This window comes from Anarhichas minor, unplaced genomic scaffold (genome assembly GCF_050575085.1).
Source record: "Anarhichas minor isolate MPS153535 unplaced genomic scaffold, ASM5057508v1 ptg000007l, whole genome shotgun sequence".
NCBI lineage: Eukaryota > Metazoa > Chordata > Actinopteri > Perciformes > Anarhichadidae > Anarhichas > Anarhichas minor.
The window spans coordinates 12941323-12964163 of NW_027466453.1; the positions used below are offsets into that span (position 1 = coordinate 12941323).

Below are 22841 nucleotides of genomic sequence, written 5' to 3' on the forward strand. Positions count from 1 at the left end.
GAGCTGATCTCAGCATCTTTGTCCACAGAGGACCCTGGGAAGTATGTCCACCTCAGCACCAAATAGGCTCCAGATACCTTTGGTGGTGGCATACAGGACGGACCTATGGGAGTGTGGGATAATGTTTAAAATATCAGAACAGTGTTATGTCAGACTACAGAGGCTGAACAATGTATTTATGTATTAATATATGCATTCAAATGTATGTAAAGAGTAAAAAGGATGAATATATATATCTCATAGAGATGAATAGCATATGTTAAATCTACAGTATGCACTGAACTTTGCTTTTGGTTTCAGCTTTCAAGCCATTATGTCTTCACTAATGCCAAAGGTTGAAGTTCATTTGTCATCCACTGAATGTTAAATGTATCTAATACATGAATTTACTTTGACAGCAACATTTTATTTTATTTGGGATAAGCACAGTCAAGTAGTGTAATCTCATCTTTTGCTATATTTCTGATGTGTTCCATGTTTATTAAAAATGTTATCAAATTGTATGTTTTACTGATCTTTTTGATTTCTGTATACTTTGCATGAAGTAACGCACGGTCTAAATTGAAATGTGAACCTTAGCGCTCAACTTTCAGAAGGCAGAAGACTCCTCTATTACACAGGCATCATAAATCTCATTTGTAAATTGGCAAAGGTTCAAATCAAAAATGAAATTGGTAGTTATGTTGATTAAAGTACATATGATTCATAGCCTGATTAAATCAGATGAACGTGATACTTCAATATGTGCAGTAGAGTCATTTATAAACCTGTTAAATGGCATGTACTGTTAGAAAACAGTTTCCTGCGAAGCATTTTTGTTGGTTGCATGCTTCCACACAAAATTGGTGAACAATTTAAAGTAGGCTTATTTAGTCAATTATATGTGCTTCACACCTACTCTATTTAAATGGCCTTTGTTACGTTCCCCGATCTGGCATCTAAGGGATGCGGGGAGTAACGGTGTTATTTTCCCGGGGAAAGAGAGACTGAGCAACGATGACGGTTAACAAAAAGAGTATTTATTATAAAAGGGCTAGCTGCTTGCACGGCAGCAAAAGAAAACTACTTTCTTATAAAAAAAAGAAAGCGACCCTAGACATACAACAACAGCCCACACGGCTGGAACAAAGGTGCAGCGCACACACACACGTAGCTCCACCACTACGCCAAAAGGGTTGTCAGCTCACGCACACAGCCTCACTACTGTGGTCTGCCCCAAGAGAGAGATTGTACTTCAGGAGATCCTCTCCTTTTAGCCACCAGCCACAGCTAATCGCGATTGAACGCAGCCACGTCCAATCAGCTGCTGCAGCTGGCATCCGGGACAGAGGGTGGAACCCGAGAAGACACTGAGGAAACAGGGGGAGAGCACAAACACAACACGGCACGCAACACTCCCTCCCATAAAACCAAACATCTGTTTGGCCACAACCAACCCCCACCAGACATTCATTCACATTATCACAAAAAAAACCACACAGAAGGAGACATATAGGAAACGTCCTACAGATTGATTTGACCGTTTCCTTACTCGCTTGTGCGATCCACTTCCGCATCACCACACCACTTTCTGTTATGAAGGACCACCCACCACTGTCCTCACCGGTGACCTCACCCGCCGCGGCGAAACACCTTGCCAAGGCTGGATCACTTCCTTGGGCGCGGATGACCGTCTCACCTGTCACTGGCAAGTCCACTTTTGGACCAGCAGTGGACTTTTCTCCACCGTTAGGGTCTTATTGAGACCCAGTCTCAGATAAAGGAGAAGCACACGGTGAATCAGGTATGGGGATATTCACAACTTCAGGGTCTGGGAACACTTTACCTCCCGCTATGTCGTTTCCTAGGATGAGATCAACACCATCCACAGGAAAACATGAGCGGACGGCTACTGGGAAGAAACCCCTTGCTAGTTCGGTCTTCACATAGACCCGGTGGAGAGGTGCTGGAATGAAACTCATTTCGATGCCCCTCACCACCGTACTCGTATCACAGGCAGACTCGGCCCTAAACAGAAGAGCACTGGCAAGAATAAAAGACTGCGAACCACCAGTGTCGCGTAGCACCGTCACTGGGTGCTGGTCCTCTGCCTCTCCTATGAGCGACACCATTCCTTCCAAAATAAAGGGTTTAACACACTCAGCAGCCCTAGCTCACTGCTAGCAACGCCGCTACCGCTCCAGCACTCAGCGGAGTTAGCTCACAAGCTACAAACAGCTGACATGTACCCACAAGTACAATCACAAGTGCCCAACGTGATAGAATGTTGATACCGGATACCACACACAACCAGTACACAGTGTTTACTGCCCTCTCAGCAAAAGAAACAAACTTCCTCAGATCCTCCCTAACCAAACCTTTACCTGTCTATCTTCTGGAGCGTGCCGGGCTCGAGGAGACTTGAAAGGCAAACATCAGCGGCCGAAACCCTGAAACGCCTACCTCCACCAGGGACTGATCCCCACCCAGGATTACTCCGAAAATAAAAAAGGTAAAATAATAAACGAGTGCCCGAAGGCAAGGCCGTTAAGCCCAGCTGGACACTCACCCGTCTATCCTGAGGAAGCTGTGGAATAGTTTGCTTAAAAGAGACAATATAACAGACAACCAGACATCAACAATTACCCAATCAGCTCTTTCATATCCCGGACGAGCCCCCAACTGTTACATTCCCCGTTCTGGCATCTAAGGGATGCGGGGAGTAACGGTGTTATTTTCCCGTGGAAAGAGAGACTGAGCAACGATGACGGTTAACAAAAAGAGTATTTATTATAAAAGGGCTAGCTGCTTGCACGGCAGCAAAAGAAAACTACTTTCTTATAAAAAGAAAGCAACCCTAGACATGCAACAACAGCCCACACGGCTGGAACAAAGGTGCAGCACACACACGTAGCTCCACCACTACGCCAAAGGGTTGTCAGCTCACGCACACAGCCTCACTACTGTGGTCTGCACCAAGAGAGAGATTGTCCTTCAGGAGATCCTCTCCTTTTAGCCACAGCTAATCGCGATTGAACGCAGCCGCATCCAATCAGCTGCTGCTGCTGGCATCCGGGACAGAGGGTGGAACCCGAGAAGACACTGAGGAAACAGAGGGAGAGCACAAACACAACACCGCACGTAACAGTCTTGCAAACATGTTTCATGATGAAGGACACAAGCCGAAAGGTGTTGGTCTAATAATCTACAAGTGTTGCAGGAGTTTTACCTCTTCAGACTTAATTGTTCCCCTTGTAAATCGTAAATCCTCTACTTCCTCGAGTGTTTTTGATTGACATAAATGCACAAAATAAACGATATGAAATGTTATTGCTCAATGGAGGCACTGAAGATAAAAACAACATGTGTTACTTACTGATAACTAGGCTACAGGTTGGCTCTCTGGGTCTACTTTCCAAAATAAATCTCTAACATGTCCTTTAAAGGTCTCATCCAGCAGGTGATAGCAAAGTAACTTCCTGGTATTCTCCCCTGCGGCTCAATCTGATGCAACAGGCTTCAGCGAGCCCGCCCCGAGGTCACCATCAAAACCGCTGTGCCCAAACATATGCGCTCATTGCTTGCCAGTTCAATTTGTGGCAACAGGTACAGGACGCGCCACCGCCTGTGCCACGTTGGCATCTATAATTCCCGGTGTTTCTGTGAAGCTGTTGCTGTATCGGTCGGCTGTGGGCTCCACAGTTTATTCGTAAGTCTTTTCCCCTGCAAATGTATTCACTGTACAACAATATGGCCGCTGCCACCGTGTGTTTAGAAATGTCGTTTCCATTAAATAAAGTCCAAGGTGTTCTTCTCTGTACACACACAAACAGGTAGAATGAGTGTGGGCTTCATAGGAGCAGGCCAGCTGGCCCATGCTCTGGTGAGAGGCTTCACAGCGGCAGGTGAGTGTTGAAAAATACCCCGTGTTTGTATTATTAATCCCATTTGTATCGTTGATGTATGTTGATTGCAATCAGACACTGAAATGATTTCTGGACATGTTCGTCCCCTTCAATGCGTGATTGCCACCCACAGAATCACAGCCTGTTCCCCAGACACAGATCTCCCCACAGTACAGGAGCTGCGGGTAAGGTAGATAGGCAGGGATCAATACTGTGCTCTGTGATTCTGTTTAATTCTGAATATAATTCTAGGGTTCCTAACATTCCTTTGCTTGCATGTTGTGAATTCACTTGTATACTTCTTTACAACAAAATCCTAAAAGATGTCATTTGTACAGGAACTGGGCGTCAATTTCACCACCAGCACCAAAGAGACGGTGAGCAAAAGTGATGTTCTCTTCCTGGCCGTGAAGCCCCACATCATCCCCTTTGTACTGGATGAGATTGAACCCGACATCGAAGATCGTCACCTTATTGTGTCCTGTGCTGCAGGCGTCACCATCAGCTCTATAGAGAAGGCAAGTCGCGGCCACCCGTCTTCCCACGTTACTAACTGAACACAGATTGTTAAAAACAGAACTGGACAATATTGACGAAATCAAATATGTTTTTTCACTCAATAATCATTACACTCTCTTGGACAGATATGCATTAATGAATGTGTAGTATTTAACCTAGACGTACAGGTATATAAAGGTTGTGGTTTGTTTACTTATTTGCAAAAGTTGAATAAATCCAAAAGACAGTTCACTTAACTTTAAAGCTGCCTTTAAGATCAGGGTAATGCAGTATTTAAACTATAATCATATATTAAATCAAAATCCCAGATGATTTGTATATTTTAAATGACATGGTATTAACCATCAATCATGTTTTTACCTACCTAATAATTTAAAAATACAAAAATGTACAATTATGAATGCAGATGGGAAGAAAATGTGTTGTTGCATTAAAAAATGTTTACACTTGATTTGTAATTCTTGTTATTTTGAAGAGTTTTTACCAAGTTGTTGGTGTGCGATTTATTATTTTAATAAGAAATAACAATTCGGTTAAATTTCGACCTATGTATTTATTCGTTACATTTTGTTTTACAAAGGTAAGCAATACTTAGGACAAGCCTAATGATCTTAGTCTCTTCCACACAGTGAGGCATGCAATTAATTAAACGCTGCTATTGGGTCGGTACTTGGTATCGGCCGATACTCAAAGCCCAGGAAAATGATGTCTGGACTGTAAAAGTTGGAGCGGTGCCTCCCTATTTATTGTTTATTTTAACATGAGGCTCTCACTGTATTTCTGCTCTCACACACTCACGCATTCCCATTTAATAAAGTCCAAGATATGTTGTCTTAAGTAAATGTATATCACATGGCAAATTAAAGCAAATTAAATGTCGACTAGTGTATAAACTTTGATCCATGTTAGTTTAATTTAAAATAAAAGCCATAAACGATCCTCTCTGGACAATTCAGTCAGTACATTGCTACTTACCCCAACAGAAGCTGCAGCAGTATCGCCCTTATCCAAAGGTGATGCGGTGCATGACAAACACTCACACAGTGATGGTGCGTGAGGGGGCCACTGTGTACGCCACAGGCACCCATGCACAAGTGGAGGATGGAAGGCTCCTGGAGCAGCTGATGGCCAGCGTGGGATGCTGCACTGAGGTGGATGAGGACCTGTTTGATGCCGTCACCGGCCTCAGCGTCAGTGGTCCTGCTTACGTGAGTCATTTAAATAATGTTGATTGTGCTTATACCGTTTTTTCCTGACCTGTAGCAACTGAGAAAAATGAGTCTTGTGGATTTTTTACTAATTCTCATCCTTACTATGATTGTGGCCTTTCAAGCGTTTACAGCTCTAGAGGCTCTTGCTGATGGTGGAGTGAAGATGGGCCTGCCCAGGAGGCTGGCTGTACGCCTCGGAGCCCAAGCCCTGCTGGTATTACCTTTTATTTATTAAAACAAATGTATGTGTTGCATGTATGTGCTTTCTTGGATGTTTTTGGTTCCTGTTTTAATTATGTTCCTCTTGGTTTAGGTGGTTTCAAGTAAGGTTTTCAAGCTTTGCTGTGATGGATTCATATGAAAATGAGTCGATCCTTACTCACTCTGGCACAATTTAGTTCTCATGTTAACAGTTTAATGTGAAATCTATAAATCCAGACACGATTTTTGCAGTCTGTCATGGTTGGTTCTAGACACAGTCTGAATATACAGTATCTTAAAAAAAAAGATAAAAGTTAAATATGACAGCAATACTAATGTGAATGTCTTTTTGTGCTTCTTTAAAGGGGGCTGCTAAGATGTTGTTAGACTCAGATGAACACCCTGGGCAGCTCAAGGACAATGTGTGTTCACCAGGGGGCGCCACCATCCACGCCCTGCACCTCATGCAGAGCGGTGGCTTCCGCAGCCTCCTCATCAATGCTGTAGAGGCCTCCTGCGTTAGGACTAGGTAAGTTGATCAGAAAAGTGGGAGACAAACAAACTAACAAATCATATTTCCTGTCATAGGGATACACAAGAAATGCTTTCAAGTTAATTGTCATATTCAAATGGCCAAGAGTGTTGTATTTCTTTTGAAGTTTATAATTCTGACAGCAGATGGAGCTATATGCAAATAATGTTACAATGAGAGCTTTGTCCTTCTCAGGTTAGTTACAAAATTGATCCGATTATTATTATCACACTACTACACTTTGCTGTGCTCAATATGTGTGTTTCATACTATGTTGTAAATGTCTCTTGTGTTCCTGCCCTTCCCTAACAAGGGAACTTCAGTGTTTGGCCGAGCAAGAGAAAATCTCGCCAGCTGCCATAAAGAAGACGACTCTGGACAAAGTGTTGCAGCAGCCAGGAGTGACTGCAGGGGCTGTTGGAGTCCGATCTCAGGGGATCAGTATGTTCAGCAATAACCCGGGGACCAAGAACAAGTGACGCAAACATTGTATTGTCTGTCACAAAAGCAAGGATACAATGTGAATAAACCACTACTGGCTGACGGCTGTTGGAAGAGAATCTAACCTAGTGGATTACTTTCTAGAAAAAAAACAAAAACAGCTATTGGGGATGATGAATGCATGAGCCATGTTTCCTTTTTGTAAGGCAATGACTGTCCTTGGTCAGGCTACACTGGACTAGAATATTAATTTAATACGGCTTTCTATATCTTACTTCAGTCATTCCTTTCTGATGGTAGTTGGCAAAGTACCATCTAAACTAATGCAATTGAGTGGTGCTGCGTGCCATGACTTTCTGGAAGTGGTGTTACTGTTCAACATGCATTTATGCAACTTCCAAATTATATTAAAACTGCCATACATAATGTGCTAATTTGTAGATTTTATGATGCAATGAAAGTGAGGATGTTTTCCAAACATTTTATAAATAAATATAAAAAATTACATTTTGTGGATGTGAATTGTGTGCGTTTGAATGCGTTATTTCCCAGCAGTACCGTTTGCCAGTCACCTAACGGTTATTAGCAGCTCCGATGTAACAATAGAGGGTGTATTTTAGGTTAAAATGTTTTGTTTCTTGTGAGGAAAGAAGATCCTTCATGAATGGAGGCACGTGACCAAACACGATGACGTCTGGCTCCGATACAAGAGAAAGGAATCAACAAGGAGAGCACGAGCTGGCATTTGGAAGCGCTGTCGCTTCTTGTCAGTGAAACCGAAAATTTAAACTGCGCCTCTAGATGTGTGGTCACCGTCGTGACGGCGTGAGAAGAGGAACTTGACGGCAACAACTTCAGAGAGCGTCATTTTTTTTTTAAGTCAGGTGGGTTTGTAAACCAAACAGAGTCGGTGTTGTTATGCTGAGTGTGCATGCCTTCGACTCGCCGCTGACAAGCTGGCCGCGGCTACTAGCTTCACGGGTTAGCATACCTAGCGTCTTACATATATCCTCGTCAAGCTGGCCGGATTTATACCAGACCTTAGATTTCAAAATAAGAGCGCCCGCATTACTCAAGCTATTAACACGCATGTCCTCGCACGTATTGTGGTTTTATTTTGAAAGCGTACTACCGGAAATGCTTGTGTAGCCTGCTGGTAACCGACGGCGGGTGGAGGGGCTTCTACTATGCTGAGATGGCAGCTAAGCTTTTTGTACACATGAAGCTCACGAGCAGCGAATATAAAAGATGTCATTCATATTTTGGGTGTTTGATGAAGCGCAGCGGCGAGCAGGTTTGCGCTTAAAACGAGGAATGAGGAATTGCTCGTGATGCTGAATTGCGACCGTTATAGTAGGAAGGCTGAGCACGGGGATTTCCTCGCCTGCTTGTTTGTAGGCGGGCAGTTGTTCGCCACTTTCACGAGACGGCGGTGAGAGGTTTTTTTTGGTGGGGGGGGACAGAGAGTCGCGGAATGTCAAAAAAAAACCTGTGCAGCTAGGTTGCTCCTGGGATAAAACACTTTTATGCCAAAAGGTGTCCGCGCGCTGTCTCTCACGGCGCTTCTTGGTTGGGTTTGTCAACTCATGCGCTTCTTTGCTGTTCAAACCTGCTGCTTCATCACCTCGTTGTGCAAAAAAAAAAAAAAAAAAAAGGAGCAAGAGCGAGCCGAGGCAGCGGTTTAGCGCGAGATCAGGTTGGTTTTTCAACATTTTTCCCCTCATGACATTTCAGTCTAAAATCTGAGCGTGTTGTGCTTTTTATGCAGCTTTTTAAAATGCATGATTTAATGTTTTTTTAGGAAATGCTTCCAAAATATACCATCGTTTTTTTGCATTGAATTGGTTCACCTGAAGTGACAATTCATTTAACCACTGGTTACATTGTAACAATGGCAGTGCCAAAAACCCGCCGTCCTTGGCTGTAATATCACAGCCAGTTAACCACAGTATTGTTTTATTATCATCACCAACAAACAAGCAGCGGGTATTTATTATTCTCCTTATCGTGCTGAATCATCACAATGATGCATTTAGACGTTCTCCGAGACATGGTACCACCGGACAAAGGTCTGCTCGGTGGATGAGGGTCGATGTTTATCAGCGAAGCCGCCGTATGATTAAGGAGACGGATCGAAATGGTGCTGATCTAGTCGGTCATCCAGCGCGTGAGCATCAAGTGATGACCATCATGCATTTGTCAATAACAGCCTCTTATACGTGCAGCTGAGAATGGGCATTTTATTGCAGCGCTGTCATGATGTACATCAACAAACCAGGGCTGTGAGTACATTCAGACTAAGTGCTAATATGTCAACTGCGATGTCACATCCATTTACAAAAAAAAAAAGAAGCATAATAAGCAATATATTATGCCTGTGTTGGTGTAATGGAGTCCTGCAATGAGTGGTTTAAATTGGGTCATTTGTAATGATGGGAAGTTAAAAACTGGTGACGGTATTTTAAACGCAATGCTGCTATAGGAAATATGTATTTTGGGGCATGCTGCAAATGCCTTTTTTATATTTTTGTTATTTAAAAGACTGAATACTATACAGTATAACACTTTTATGTCTTTTGATTTTTGGGTAGGCAGATGCCCTTGTGTCCCTGTGTGATGAAATGTGCTGCCTGTTAGAGTGCACGCTTATGGAGGGGCAGGTAATGAATTATCCATGGAGAATCTCTGTGCAATTTAGAAAAAGTCACCTTGGAAACTGTTGAGCATCACAGGCAGAGGGGCTAAAACACATAGAAGTTGCCCAATTCTTGCTCCGAACTCCCACTTGTTTCATCATCTCTGCTCATGCGAGCGGGGCATTGAAGTGTGTTTATAGCAGAGACGGGGCCAGCGCTACATCAGAAAAGCTCGGCTTTTTGCAATAAAGCGTAATGCCCATCCCCTGCCCTTTTTTCTCTGCAGGTAACCAGAACAGATGAGGGGGGGGGGGAGGGAGCCCCCCATGTAAGAGCCCGATGGGGCCCGTCAGTGGATGGAGATCAGCTGCTGAGATTTATCGTCTCTTGCGTTGAGGTAGCGGAGATGAAACAAGGCATGGGATACAAATAGAGGGTGAATGAAGCGAGTGCACGGCTCGTATACCCAGTGGTGTTTCTCAGGCTGGGCATGGCGGTGGAGGGTATTTGAGGTTGATGAAACATGAGGCAAGATTTTTTTTTTTTTTTTTTTTTACACAGAATACAGTCTGGTCACCAACACCGTCTGTATGGCCAACAACAGCTGTGCCTTTGGGAATAGTTCCGCCTATTCAGGACAATTGATAGCCTCCAGAAAGGAACACAAATGTGGGATTTCTGTCTACAAAAGTGCTGCTTAAGCTGCACGGGGAAATGGGAATGCCTGGAAGGAAGGGAGAAAAAGATCAATATAGTTTTTTTTCTCTTCTCCCCCCCCTCTTTTTTTTTTTTTTTTTTTTTTGCAATGTTGGTGATGAAACCTCTTGCAAGTGTAGTGCGGATTATGATTGCTTAGCATTGCGATATGCCCGCTCCACTCTTCTCAAAGTAATACTTTCATCCAGACAGAGTATGCGAGTGTGTTTGATGATTTTTCCGTGTGGAACTTGAGTCAGACTTGGCGTGTTCATTACTGCTCTCTTCCGTGTGTTCATCACTTTGGATTATCCAATATCGGATAGAACATGGAGAGCATAAGCACGGAGCCGTGCACTGGCTGCTGGTTTTCATGTAACCTACTTCTTTTTTAGTCGTGGCTGATATTAATGTTTGAACTGACGTTAAAAAAAACCAAGCGATTTAACCCTGTACCCCGTATTTGTGTAAGAGGCGAAATGAAGCTAGTGGTGGATAAGGCAAGGGAAGAAAACGGTCAGTTTCCGTGCATTTTTTTGAGAGTTTTTGGGAGACTTGGAGTTCTGATATGTTCTTGGCAGGATGTGTGTACAATTTTTAAAAAAGGAAGTTAAAGATAGCGAGACCTTGTTCTAAGATAAGCAGTGTATAACCCACATTGGAAAGGAACTCAGGCACATCATTAGACAGCTATTAGTACAGCTTCTTGATAAAAGAGTCCTGAGTAAATTGCCGACTATATTTGTACTCTACCTGATTAAATTATGCTCTACATGCAACAGGATCCAGCATTCGTATTTATCTATTACTCGCTCTTTCAAGCCAATATCTTATGACTGGCTCCAGCAGAGACATTGACAATAGTCTGAATTTATAAATGTGAGGTATTTATTTACACCAAATGAAAAACATTTGACTGAATCTTACGCTCAGGCTGGAATACACGAGGAGCTGAGAGGAGGGTTACATCGAGCACCTGAGTTAACATTGCTGCTCCAAGATTATTAATTCAGACTGCACTCTGGAGTGACGCAATTGTAATATCTTTAATTCATTTTTTTTTTTGTTGTTGTTGGGCATCGTGTGAGGCTCCATCAAATATCCTGCCGGCATGACATCATCAATCACTCCCCATAATTTGAACTGAGCGGTGGCAATGTTATTAATAGAAATTAGCATCTTTGTTACTTAGTCCAGGTAATAACTATGAATCAAAGCACTCCACGGGGGGGAAAAAACCCCACAGATGATGAATTTGTTTTGCGTTTTAATTCGGTGATGCTGCTGAGCTCTTGTTTGTTTGATGGCCTTATCACAGAAAGTGTGTGTGTGTGTGTTTTTTAATTGAAGAGAATCCACCCCAAATCAGAGCACCAGTCAAAGGCTTGAATTATTCCAGTGTTTAACTTTGATTAACATAAGCCTAGAATGTGCTGAACCGCTCTGGTTTAGCCTGCTGTGCTGCGGAGGCTGCCTCGCTGCTGTCGGGTCAATGCAATATGCATTTACTGTAACGTGTGTATGCAACCAGTGCAGTGAAGCTGCCGGGTGTTTTGCCAGTGTGTGTGTGTGTGTGTGTGTGTGTGTGTGGGTTGCCTGCAACCCCTCACTTCCTCTGCCAGTGCAAGGCCGAAGTATCAAGAGCTGTTCTCTTCCTGTTTAATCAAGTCCTCCAGGCAGATACTCTGCAAAGCCAATGAAGTCTCTCCTCTCCCGTCACACCGCTTGTACTAACAGAGCAGCTCCGAGAGTAAACACCAGCTATACCGAGCCTGGAAATAGATTCTGTATGTATCGAAACGCTGGTGAACGCAAAACCAGTCGAACACCAGTCCCTTTTAAAATGAGCTTCACGTTATCAGTGACTTGAGAAACGACAGCGTTCCTTTAGGGCGGTGATTCGTGTTTTCCCAGACATCAATGTAGCTCATGCGTGGTATAACATACATATAGCTTCCATATAGGAGCCAGCGTTTATCATAGCACATCATCTTATGGCGTCCATCGAACACAATATGATTGAATGTATTTTTGCACCAGGAAACGACATAAAATGGCATTACGCCCACAGATATTTAAGTTTTTCTGCTTTCCTCTTCTACTTTTTGTCTCTATCTTAAAACCAGAAATACTTTGAGAGATATCAATAATATTGATAAATATCCTTTTGTAAAATTAGAAGTGTGTAGGCTATGCCAAAGCGAATGGCCCAGTTTTAGCTACAAATAACAAGTCCAATGATGAAGCAGCCATGCACTTCTTCTCTGGTTTTAATGTGCAGCAGGTATACAATCTGTCTTTTTAAATCTTTGTTTACAGTGTGTGGGGAGAGAGCACTTCTTCTCACTAAATCCCTTTTTTGTTTATTGATTATAGCATGTTTCAGCATCTGTATCTATTTAGCATGGCTTCATTCGCAGATGAGAACATCAAGACAACGTACAGACCGTTGCAAACAACCGTTTTAGCCCCTAAAGACATTTATTTTGTAGTGGCCAAAATGTTTTAATTACTTTATGGTCTGTCTTGTAATGCTGTTGGGCCCAAAGACACTTTTCCCCCCATAGACTTACATTAGGAAAGAGATTTCTGTAACTCAGCGGATAATGAATCTTTAGGTCAACCAACTTCCCGGTACGAACACTTAAATAGCCCTTATTTAAATGGTTATACTGTACTTTATTCTCCAGGGTCATAGGATTTTGGTTAACTGCTATTTTAGCATCGCCCCCCCCCCCCCCCCCCCCCCCGAACGTTCCCTGGTCAAAAGCATCGGGCTCAGTGTTTCCCCTCTACTACAAGCGTATCACATTCCCCTCTGAAAGCCGCTGAATGATTTCCCCTCTCCCTCTTTTTGTCACTCTTATTTCACGCTCTGAATACTTAGTAGTTAATAGCTTCCCTCCCCTCTTCCCCGTCGTACCTTTTTCTCTCACACAGACAACCCCCCCCCCCCCCCCACACACACACACACAAGTTTACACACCAGTCTTCCAGTAAACTCTTCCAGAGCTATCAGAGGAGTCTGATTTTTAATTTGCGGTTAAACGGCGCCCAACATATGCCGCTCGCTTGATAATTGACTTCACTCAGCTTGAAGGGAAGAATGATTAGATCTGAATATTAAGACGATCGTTTTCCACTCTGAATTAGATGGGAGGGAGTAAAAAGTAGTGCCTCTGATCAGGCGTGGAGTGTCGAAGGCGGCTATTTATGGCAAACAGGGTGACAATGTTGGCCCTGAAAGAGCAAGTGGACAAGGGAACAGATAAGCACAAGCTGGATGAGAACGTGCTGACATTTCATCCATTTTTTTTTTTTACACGCTTTATCTCCTCACGTGCTCTTCAGCATCTTGGTGGTTATCGTCGTTCTGTTTCCTGTGTAAAGTCCGCGCGATAATGGAGCGAGAGGCTGCGAGTCTCATCCATTATTGATCAGAGGGGAAACTGAAGAGGTGATCACACCGGGTTCACATCCAGCTCCCTTCTTTGGTGTGCTGTTAAATCGTCTAAGATGTGCAAGGTTTAGCACAATGAAAAAAACGATGAGTCATTACAAACCTTTACATATCTGGACCGGTCACAGCAGAGCAGAGACGTCTAAGCTATAGCCGTACGAGCCACATTGTGCGCGTGCTCTTTTTGGAGTGAAATGCGTTGTTTGGCGTGAGATGATATCCAGCTGCCCGTGCTTTCATCAGCATTCATCAGCATTCACCTCCACCGTCTAGTTGTTTTCACTTCATTAGCAGACTGCCAGCGCCATGTGCTTCGGACGCTTATTTTCACCAATGGGTCATGACAAGTCAAAATGTATGTGTGTGCTGGTGTGGTTGAGTATACACGTGCACTTGATTGGTTTTAGTGATATGCGATCCGCTGTCACGCTGGTGCCCCGTTAGTCGTCCCCGGACGTGTTTAGTATGCAGAGAGCAGGCCGCTGGTGTAATCTGGATTCTGAGGCGGGTTGCTGAGGTTTTTTTGTTTTGCTCTTATGGCCCTTATAATCTTGTTACACTGCTGTCAAGTGGAGCCGGCTCTCTCCCTGCAGCCCTGAACCACCACGCATGCCCCCCCCACAGTACCAGATATCCCCTCCCGCCCTCCCCCCCTCTGCCGCCATTTTGAGACAGCCGTTGATGGAGGAGCCTTGGATGTATCCTTGAAGAATCACCTCCTGAGCATCTTTATTCAGCCCCCCTGTCTCCCACACACCCCCACCCCCACCTCGGGCGGTGAGCGACGGTGATAAATATTCATCAGGGGACGCGGTGCTGTAGCCTCGGCTCCCCCTCAACAAAGGGTCCCCTAGCTAATGGTGTCCATCCTTGGCAGCCCCCCCCCCGGAGATCCTGTGGTGGGGATGAGATCATTAAAGCATGACACAGGCTCAAGGCCGGACCTATCATGTCACATCAGCATTTATCCCACCAGAGTCCCCCCCCCCCACCACCCCCCCCGAGTCTCAACCTAAGCCGACCCCACCTTGGCGCGCTGCCCTCTATAGATCTAGATGAACACAGACAGCTTTCTGAAGGTTGGCTGGGTTGTTCTCGTCGTGTTAGTTCAACTTCACAACTTCCTAATTGGCACCTTGGTTTTGGTCCTTGCTGAGATCAGTACATTTTTTTTTTTTTTTCTCAACATGTTCTTCTCAAGCTCCTCTAAATGTGTCGAGCGTGCATTTTTCACAAGGCTGTTTGCTCCCTCTCTTTCTTCTCACCCTCTCTTTCCCCACTCTCTCTTTCCCTGTCCGTCTCTCCCTCCTTCTTCTTCTTCTTTCTCCGGGTGACCACACTCAGCGATTTTTCTATTTCCTGTGGGTGTGATGTCTCTCCTCCACAAGCAATCAGCTCTGATTTGTCAGCGTTCTTCCGGGGCGATTCATAAAAATTCAGCAAGCACCTACAAAAAGACGCTTGCGTCCCCTTGCACTCGCTCCCTACACCTCTACAGCCCCCCCCCCCTCCCGTGCTCCAAGGCTTCAGCATTCGTCTCCTGCTAGCTTTTTTTTTTTGTGCCAGACACAAACACACACACACACACACACACACACACAAAAGAGGTGAAATCATTAAGAGGTGTGCGAGGAAGACATCGGTGTCTGGTGTCCTCGATTGCGACTCTTAAGACGGCTGATTATAAGTGTGTTTTTCTTTCCCCTTTTTTGTCATCCGTGTGTGTCTGCGTGCCTCTTTGTCTCCGTGAGGTATGACATGCCTGGTGGTGGAAGGGAGCAGCTGTGCATCGGACCTTGTCTGTGTTGCGCTGCCATGCCCTGTCATTGGTAGCCGTCTGTTGGCAGCAGCCTGTGCTGGAGGGGTTGGAGCACTGGGCTCAATCATTCCAAAAAGTGTCATATGGTGAGCTCTCAGCCATGCCGAGCCGTGCCGTGCCGTGCCAAGCCGATGCCTACTATGTTACCCTACACAGCTGTGTGACAGAAAAAAACGCCTCTTCAGCCCCGGACAATGTGCCACCGCCACCTCTCTGCATTTTAAGATCCCCACTGGTTGGTTGATTGGTTGAACAATGCTGAGGGGTAAAATTATAGGCTTATATGAAATTTGGAAGAAGCAACCTTTTTTTTTTTTTCTTTTTTCTCCGACTCTCATCTCCGGTAGCTATTAGCGGAGTACTTTCCCGTCTATTTGTCCATTATCTGTGCATCATCAGGCAGACCATTATCCCATTATGTTTTGCATCTGTGGTCCAGAATGCTTACTGGAAATGAGTCACCACAAAGGCCAGTGAAAGGTAGGTGTTACTATCAGTCGGCTATTCATAGCCAAGCCCAACAGGGATGAAAGTATCGCATTTAAGAAGTCCTCCGCGGAACGTGAAAGGCTTTTTCTTTTATTATTATTATTATTATTATTGTGGGCATCTTTACAGCAGAGGGAAATATTGCCGTTTTTTCATGAGGAGCCAGAGGACTTTTTTTTTTTTTTTTGAAGTGAAAGCATCAAGAATGCGAGTCACAGTCCGACCTCATGTTATGTCCCACAGCCTGTGTGATAGTGTCGTATTCAGGTCATTTTTAACAAGCGTCTGTCTCTGCCTGTTTGGCTCAGGTGACCGGTCCACCTGTAGCACCCTCCTTTTGTTGCCATGGAAATAGCCCGTCTTACTGCACTTCAGAGCTACGACTCATCTTTTTCTTTTCCTCCCTCCCCTCACTGAGCTTCTCTGCACACATCATGCATATACATGAGCACTATCTTAGTTGGCGTGTCGGCTATAAACACATGCAGTAGTTTCTTTTTTGGGGGGAATTCTTTTGTTTCCCATTTTGACGCCAAAAAAAGTTGTAAGAACCCACACGCGTTGGTTTATCTGCTCAGTACAAAACACACTGCTTGGTGCTGTGTGTGTGTGTGTGTGTGTGTAAATCAGCTTACAGAGGCAATGTGCTGGCTGGGTGCCTGTGTCGCTGACGCAGCATTTACTGTGTGTAGTGTAAAGCACCCAGGGCCACAACTGTGTGTGTGTGTGTGTGTGGAAGGCACCCGGCCTTCTGTCCGTCTTTACACTAGTAGGTTAGACTTCTCATCTGCACAGCTTCGTCTCGGTGTTCCCTCAGCACTGACAGGACACAATAAACTGCAGTGCAGCCCTGTTGTTCTGGGTGCTAGCTGAGGCTCTGCAGTAGTTGCAGCATATCCCCCCTTTTTTTTCATTGATTTTATGGGATTATACTGTAGTCGCAACACCAGACAAATCTAGACAGGTGTGACCGTCTAGACTGGGTAGCTCGGGCAGCAGATGAAAGCCCGCCCCCGTGTCCCTCTGTGATATATATATATATATATATATATATAGAGCTTTGTTTTCACTCCAATCCGCATCCCCTGCTGTTTCCCGCTCTACAGAAGTGACTTCTTCTCCTGAGTTTTTGAAATTGCTGCCAGCCAACTAAATGTCATCCTCCTTGTGTCTCAACACTCGGTGCAGGATTCAAGTGAGAGATCTACGGCGGAATGGGAATACCGCCGAAGGTCTTTGTTCACAGTGATAGTCCAGATACCACTCGCTGAGCGCAATCGGCATCGCTTGCAAGGAGGTCATCCTGTCATCCTTGACCCACTTTGTGCCTCGTGTGTTTGAAGGACGATGTCATGCTGTCGCATCTTTGACAGAAGATACATAGTTGTGCATTTCACAGAGATGTTCCTCCTCCAATCTTTTTTTTTTTTTGTTTGTTCTATATGCTGATGGTGACTCTTCTTGCCCACAGACCAACCAGCAGCACAGGTGGACGCGGCTCTCGTGGCATGACTACCACAAACAAGGGAAACAAGGCCTTGAAGGTAATTGACCCGCGACGAGAGTAAATTGTGAAGGAACCAATGTTAAATGCTGATATAAAGACCATCACCTACTGATCCCCATCCACAGGTGAAGCGGGAGCCGGGAGAAAATGGCACCAGCCTGACAGACGACGAGCTGGTGACCATGTCTGTGCGGGAGCTGAACCAGCATCTACGGGGTCTGACGAAGGAGGAGATCATTCAGCTGAAGCAGCGGCGACGCACCCTGAAGAACCGCGGCTACGCCGCCAGCTGCCGGGTGAAGCGCGTCACCCAGAAGGAGGAGCTGGAGAAGCAGAAGTCTCAGCTGCAGCAGGAAGTGGACAAGCTGGCCATGGAGAACGCCAGCATGAAGGTGGAGCTGGACGCTCTGCGCTCAAAGTACGAGGCCCTCCAGAGCTTCGCTAGGACTGTGGCCCGCAACCCCGTCACCTCAGCCAGGGGCCCCATGGCCTCGGTCATAGGGCCCCTCATCCCCGGTAAAGTAGCTGCCACCAGCGTCATCACCATCATCAAATCCAAAACGGGGGCTAGGTCGTAGTAGCAGAAAAGGGCGGGAGGAAGATTTTCCAAGACTAAGCTAGTCAGTGCATTGTAACATGCCAAAGGATCGCCTGTGTAAGTTTTCCCAAATTCACTCCCAAAGGATGACTCAGCAGTCTGTACCAGTCTACAGACACGTCGTGCTTTAGGGCGACACAGTCGAACTGTGAGGTTTAGGACGCCGCAGTTGGTTGTTGAAGAACGGCGACATATTGGCAATACTGACACGTTCCATTTAGAAAGCATATCGTTGTTACAAATACTTAATAAGGCAATATTGGGTGCAAAAAGTACAAAGCAGAATTCCGACTGTTAACATCTTGTTGATTTTAGGATAATGCGACGTGTCCGTGTCCTTAAAACTGAGCTCTTGAGATTTTTTTCCTCGTAGAGTCTCACAAACATGTCAAATCATGTCAAATCATCCAGTTTATGATCATCCTTTGCCTGTTATTATGCACTGACTTGGATTTGGATAAATAACAAACGGAGTGAATGCTACAGATGTCTTCATAACAGCCTGACTAACCCAAAACTAGTAACTGAGTCAAAATTGTGATTTCTTTGTCGGTTAGTCTGTCGAGACTATAAGCGTGAAATAATGCTCCCGAATCCAGCATTCATTTCTGTTTTACCTGTGACCGGCTTTAACGCACTTGTCATTATCAATATGACTGGTAGATGCAATAATAATATATGTATGCACTGAAAATACAAAGAGGTCTTGCATATTTATGGTTAAGAGGAAATGTTAAAAATGAATCAGCAGTTCTTAACGACGATGTTCCAGAGCTGATTCCAATATGACAAGATTCTTCTTCAATATCTGAATGTTATAACAGTAATATCCTCTTGTTTTGTGGGGGCGCTGATATCCACAAACATTTTTGAAACGTTTTTTTTTTTTTTTTGCTCATAGAGAAAATATGTTCCAGTTGCTTTGTTTAAAAGATATATATTGCATTTTTTTTTTTTTTTTTGTAATTACTTGTTGACAGGGCCGTCGGGATATTCCCAAAAAAAAAAAAAAAAAAATCTTTACACAAGCTTTACTGTTTTGAATTGTTAAGGTGTAGAAAACTTTGTCTAATGTTGAGTTCTTGGTTTTTATTACTAGGTAGATTACCTTCCATCGTTTATAGAAATACAGATAAAAAAAAACATTCAAAAAAAAAAAAAAAAGTCCTGTGACATCTTTTTTGCAATTGTACCGAAAGTGGCTTACTATTGAAGTCTGATAGCTTTTTTCTAGTGACTAGGCGCGTACTGTGGGGTAGCGCGTGACGTGATGTGTAAAGTGACAAGTCGGCAGTGTCGTCACTGTATAGATGTCAACGCTGTGCTATTTTAAAACAAATCTGTAGAGCTAAACTAGGTGGTGTAAACAAGGTCAATTGTCTTTGTGCGTGTTGGCATCTGTGATATCCTCCGCTTCCTCGGTGTTCATGTCGTCGTCAAGAAGTTCACCACATTGAGCCATGTGAGACGGTGATCGGGTGAAATGGCATTAGTGACTTCTACCTGAAGCTGTGTAATTGGTTGCACCTGGTGCTTGGATGCCCTCGGAAACACATCCTCTGTAACCCCCGAAAAATAATGGGACTTCATTGTCGTATCCATTCGAGCCACTTAACTGGTTTAGATCTTAATTAAGGGAAGAGAAATTAATAACCTTTTCAAATTTCGCTTTTGAAGGACTAAATGTGAAGGTTTTTTTTTCCCCTCCTCCAAATGTCTACAGCGATCAGATTGCGTCAATGAACTTTAAAGGGTAACCGGCCAATCACGGCACAGCATCACGCGTGTAGATGCACCCACTGGTCTTCAGATTAAAGGCGGTAGAGTTCGGCTGAGGGTCCGTATGCACTAAGCTCCTGCTTGTTTTGCTCAGGATTAAACAGGTCACTCTCTAAAAAAATAAATTAAAAAAATGAACAATCCATTCTAGACGAGAGAGAGAGAGAGAGAGAGAAGCAGGGATGGCAGCTCTGTTCATTTTTGCTTTTTTTATTTTTATTTATTTTTTATATATATAAACATGTCATAAAGGGCTTCAATCCACACTCGGAAAAGAGACGCAAGCAAGACCATGTAGGATTACAATCAAGCAGCGCTCCAGTGGAGCGGTTCTCCACCTCAAGGTGAAAGTGGTCGTGTAATGACATTAAACAGAATGCACTTCATCCAGATCTCACTCCCCTGGTGGTTCAGAATGTCTTCATAGTGTCGGCGAGGTGTTGATCTCAAAGCTATTCGCCTCTCAGCGGGAAAAACAACTCCACGCCAGAGAGACCTGGGTGCCGGTGTCTTATCGTCGACATTGCTTAGCTCTCTACGTAGACTGGTGAACTGTGGGAATAATATATATATCTGACTCTTGACATAGCCCAGTATTGATGTTGGCGTCCTTATTGCTGTGGCAAAGTCTTGTGGAGTGAATCTTTTTTCGGTGTCAAGTGTCTTTTAAAAAGGTGTTTCGAAAGCGGGCGCCGTCGACCAATCTCTCCGCTCGAGGGTGATCACTCTTCTCTTTCTCACACATACAGTTGTGTAGTATGTAGCTACAGTAGGTATTAATGACCATTGTGAAAAAGTGACCCTTAAATATGCAACTCAGTGGAAAAAGGTGTGAAAGAGTAGACGTAAGAGTAATCAATATTGTCAAAGTGACTATGGTCTGTTATTCAATAATTCTTGCTGTTTTGTAGGTTGTTCCTTTTTTTTGTAAAATGTGTTTTTTTTGTTTGTTTTTTATCCCTAAATGGAAGAGCAATTGGCCCTTGTTTATAGTAGCGGACGTGTAAAAGTGTGCAGTGTGGAATGGTGAGACAGTTGCACTCGAGCCTTACTCACTAATTGCCCTGGTCTTTTAAATTAGCTGAACGACTGGATCCATAAATTGGACTTGGATATCTGACTGAAAGATATTGCTATTATGTAAATGTCTGTGCACTAGAGTGAAATAGATGCTACGATAGATTCCGCTACGATAGATTCCGTCACAAGGGCCGCTTGCAATAAATTTTCTTTTCTTTTTGGTATGCGTGTGTGCGCGTGTTTTGTACGTTTTCGAGGTTCCTCCGCTGCTACTCCAGTCATTAATGCTCGTCGTTTTGCTGTAGCGTCATCCACAGCGTTTTCTGTTCTCATTATGTGTCGAGTGTGTATTTGAAAATTGATCTCAACACTGGAATTTGTTCCGCAGATTTCATTTTTAATTGGATATGGCTTTTATTTATTTTCTGTTTGTTTTGTTTTTAGAGGGGAGATAAATCACAGCACTTGTGTGGCAGTTGAATTTAATAGCTCTCAAGACATTTGGCTTATTTGTTTTCATGATAATTTGCTTTGAAAAACAGTCGACTGTGCAGGTTTCTCCATGGAGTGGGTCTGTCTTTTAAAAGGTATACAAATCTGACTAAAGTGAGTAATACACAGTGAATTATCCGTTTTTTGTTATTTTTCTGTATGGGTTGTAATAAAAAATATTGCAGTACTTTGTATGAAAACAAACGATAGTTAATTGTAACTATTTATAAAATTAAATTATTGTACTTTTTTGCAATCTGTAGATAAGTACTATGTATTCATATATACAGTAACAACTGTGGATTTAAATGTGATTCTCTGAGGTGTCTAAGTTATTGATGTATATATTGTATGTTTGTTGATACAGCTTCCTTTATTTTCTAAATAAGACCAATAAAATGTTTTGAAAAAGGAAAACTTCTCTCTTTGGAGGCTCTTAAACACTGTTCAAATGGATCTTTTTTGTCCCATTCTGTGGCGTCATTGACCCAGTTTGATACTTTGTAAAAATAAACCGGCGGGGAAGGCTCTTCGCCGTCCAGGGTGGGGTGTTTTTTTTTTTTTTTTAGAAGACAGCGATCATTTAGATGGCACGATTTCTTTTTCTGTGATCCAAAAAAAGCTGTTGGGCGACCCACTTTGGCTAACCTCGGCGGACGTATTTTTGGCCCGACAGGAGTAAAACATTAGAGTCATGAAGGATGTCTAGGTGTGCTTGTCCTAGATTGGGAGGAGTAGTGAGTTAGTCATCTGTGCTCCCTGCAGGCCTCCTAACCCCCCCCCCCCCCCCCTCTCTGTCTCAGCGCACCTCATCAAACATCACCCCTCCTCGGCAGCCTTTCAACCCCAGCACATTCGAACCGCATCTCGTGAGAGAGAACACGCGGGAAAGAAAGAGACAGATGGCTGAAGACGAGCTACAGGGCAAGTCTAAACCCCCAGTGCCCGCGTGCACCGTGGCACCGTAGACTCCTACAGGTCTGTGTGACCTGTGCCTTAAAAACGGGCTCCTCTCCCCTCCTCTGGATGCCTGCCCCAGACAACCGGAATGGCCTCTGAAGAGTTGCTTTAATTTAGGCGGGTGGGGGCTATAAGGTGAGCTGGTGGGCAATCTAGGACAGCATTCTTCATCTTCACCCACTTCTGCAGCAGGTGCCTGCCCCAGTTCTCAGACCACACACACAGTCGCCCCCCCCCCCCCCCCCCCCCCCGCTGCACAACTAATGTTGCCGACCGTTCATTTAGCCGACCGTCTGCCCCCGCCGGAGCTCGGCGGTGGGGGCTCCGCTCTGCGAATGTCACCCCACTGCAGAGGGCATGCCTGTTTGTGGGAGATGCTACACCGGGTATAAGAGGTGTGTTTAGCAGCATGTTATTTGAGTCGCATGAGAGCGTGCTGTGGATCGTGCATATGAGAGACTTGTCCTCGTGTCGAACCACGTGATTTTTTTTTCAGACCGCCAGTGACATCCCAGCAATAAGAAAAAGCACACGAGCCAGATAAAAGCTAAGGATGTTAAATAGTACTGCTAGTGAGGAGTTCACCTTGTCCTCGCT

General features: G+C 44.3%; 2 protein-coding genes across 4 annotated transcripts; both read left to right on the forward strand.

The window, feature by feature from the left end:
* Positions 1–3817: 3817 nt before the first annotated feature.
* On the forward strand, positions 3818–7043 carry pycr1a (pyrroline-5-carboxylate reductase 1a). Of its 2 annotated transcripts, XM_076085933.1 has the most exons (7): positions 3818–3884; positions 3999–4069; positions 4223–4402; positions 5387–5615; positions 5737–5828; positions 6181–6344; positions 6661–7043. In XM_076085933.1, the coding sequence occupies exons 1-7, from the start codon at positions 3818–3820 to the stop codon at positions 6824–6826; spliced, it is 969 nt and encodes a 322-aa protein (XP_075942048.1). In that variant the 3' UTR covers positions 6827–7043. The 2 variants fall into 2 exon arrangements, with proteins under 2 accessions (XP_075942048.1, XP_075942049.1); XM_076085934.1 differs by lacking the exon at positions 5387–5615 and having other exon boundaries at positions 4223–4406.
* Positions 7044–7511: 468 nt separating this feature from the next.
* On the forward strand, positions 7512–21701 carry LOC142944800 (transcription factor MafG). Of its 2 annotated transcripts, none has more exons than XM_076085936.1 (3): positions 7512–7672; positions 17360–17432; positions 17521–21701. In XM_076085936.1, the coding sequence occupies exons 2-3, from the start codon at positions 17397–17399 to the stop codon at positions 17971–17973; spliced, it is 489 nt and encodes a 162-aa protein (XP_075942051.1). In that variant the 5' UTR covers positions 7512–7672; positions 17360–17396; the 3' UTR covers positions 17974–21701. The 2 variants fall into 2 exon arrangements, with proteins under 2 accessions (XP_075942051.1, XP_075942050.1); XM_076085935.1 differs by lacking the exon at positions 7512–7672 and adding an exon at positions 7680–8484.
* The last annotated feature ends 1140 nt before the right edge of the window (positions 21702–22841 follow it).

Coding starts and splice junctions, on each gene's coding strand:
- LOC142944800 (XM_076085936.1), top strand. CDS start 17,397: ATGACTACCACAAACAAGGGAAACAAGGCCTTGAAG. Junction 17,433..17,520: donor AGGGAAACAAGGCCTTGAAG/GTAATTGACCCG, acceptor CCCCATCCACAG/GTGAAGCGGGAGCCGGGAGA.
- pycr1a (XM_076085933.1), top strand. CDS start 3,818: ATGAGTGTGGGCTTCATAGGAGCAGGCCAGCTGGCCCATGCTCTGGTG. Junction 4,403..5,386: donor CCATCAGCTCTATAGAGAAG/GCAAGTCGCGGC, acceptor TTACCCCAACAG/AAGCTGCAGCAGTATCGCCC. Junction 6,345..6,660: donor GCCTCCTGCGTTAGGACTAG/GTAAGTTGATCA, acceptor TTCCCTAACAAG/GGAACTTCAGTGTTTGGCCG.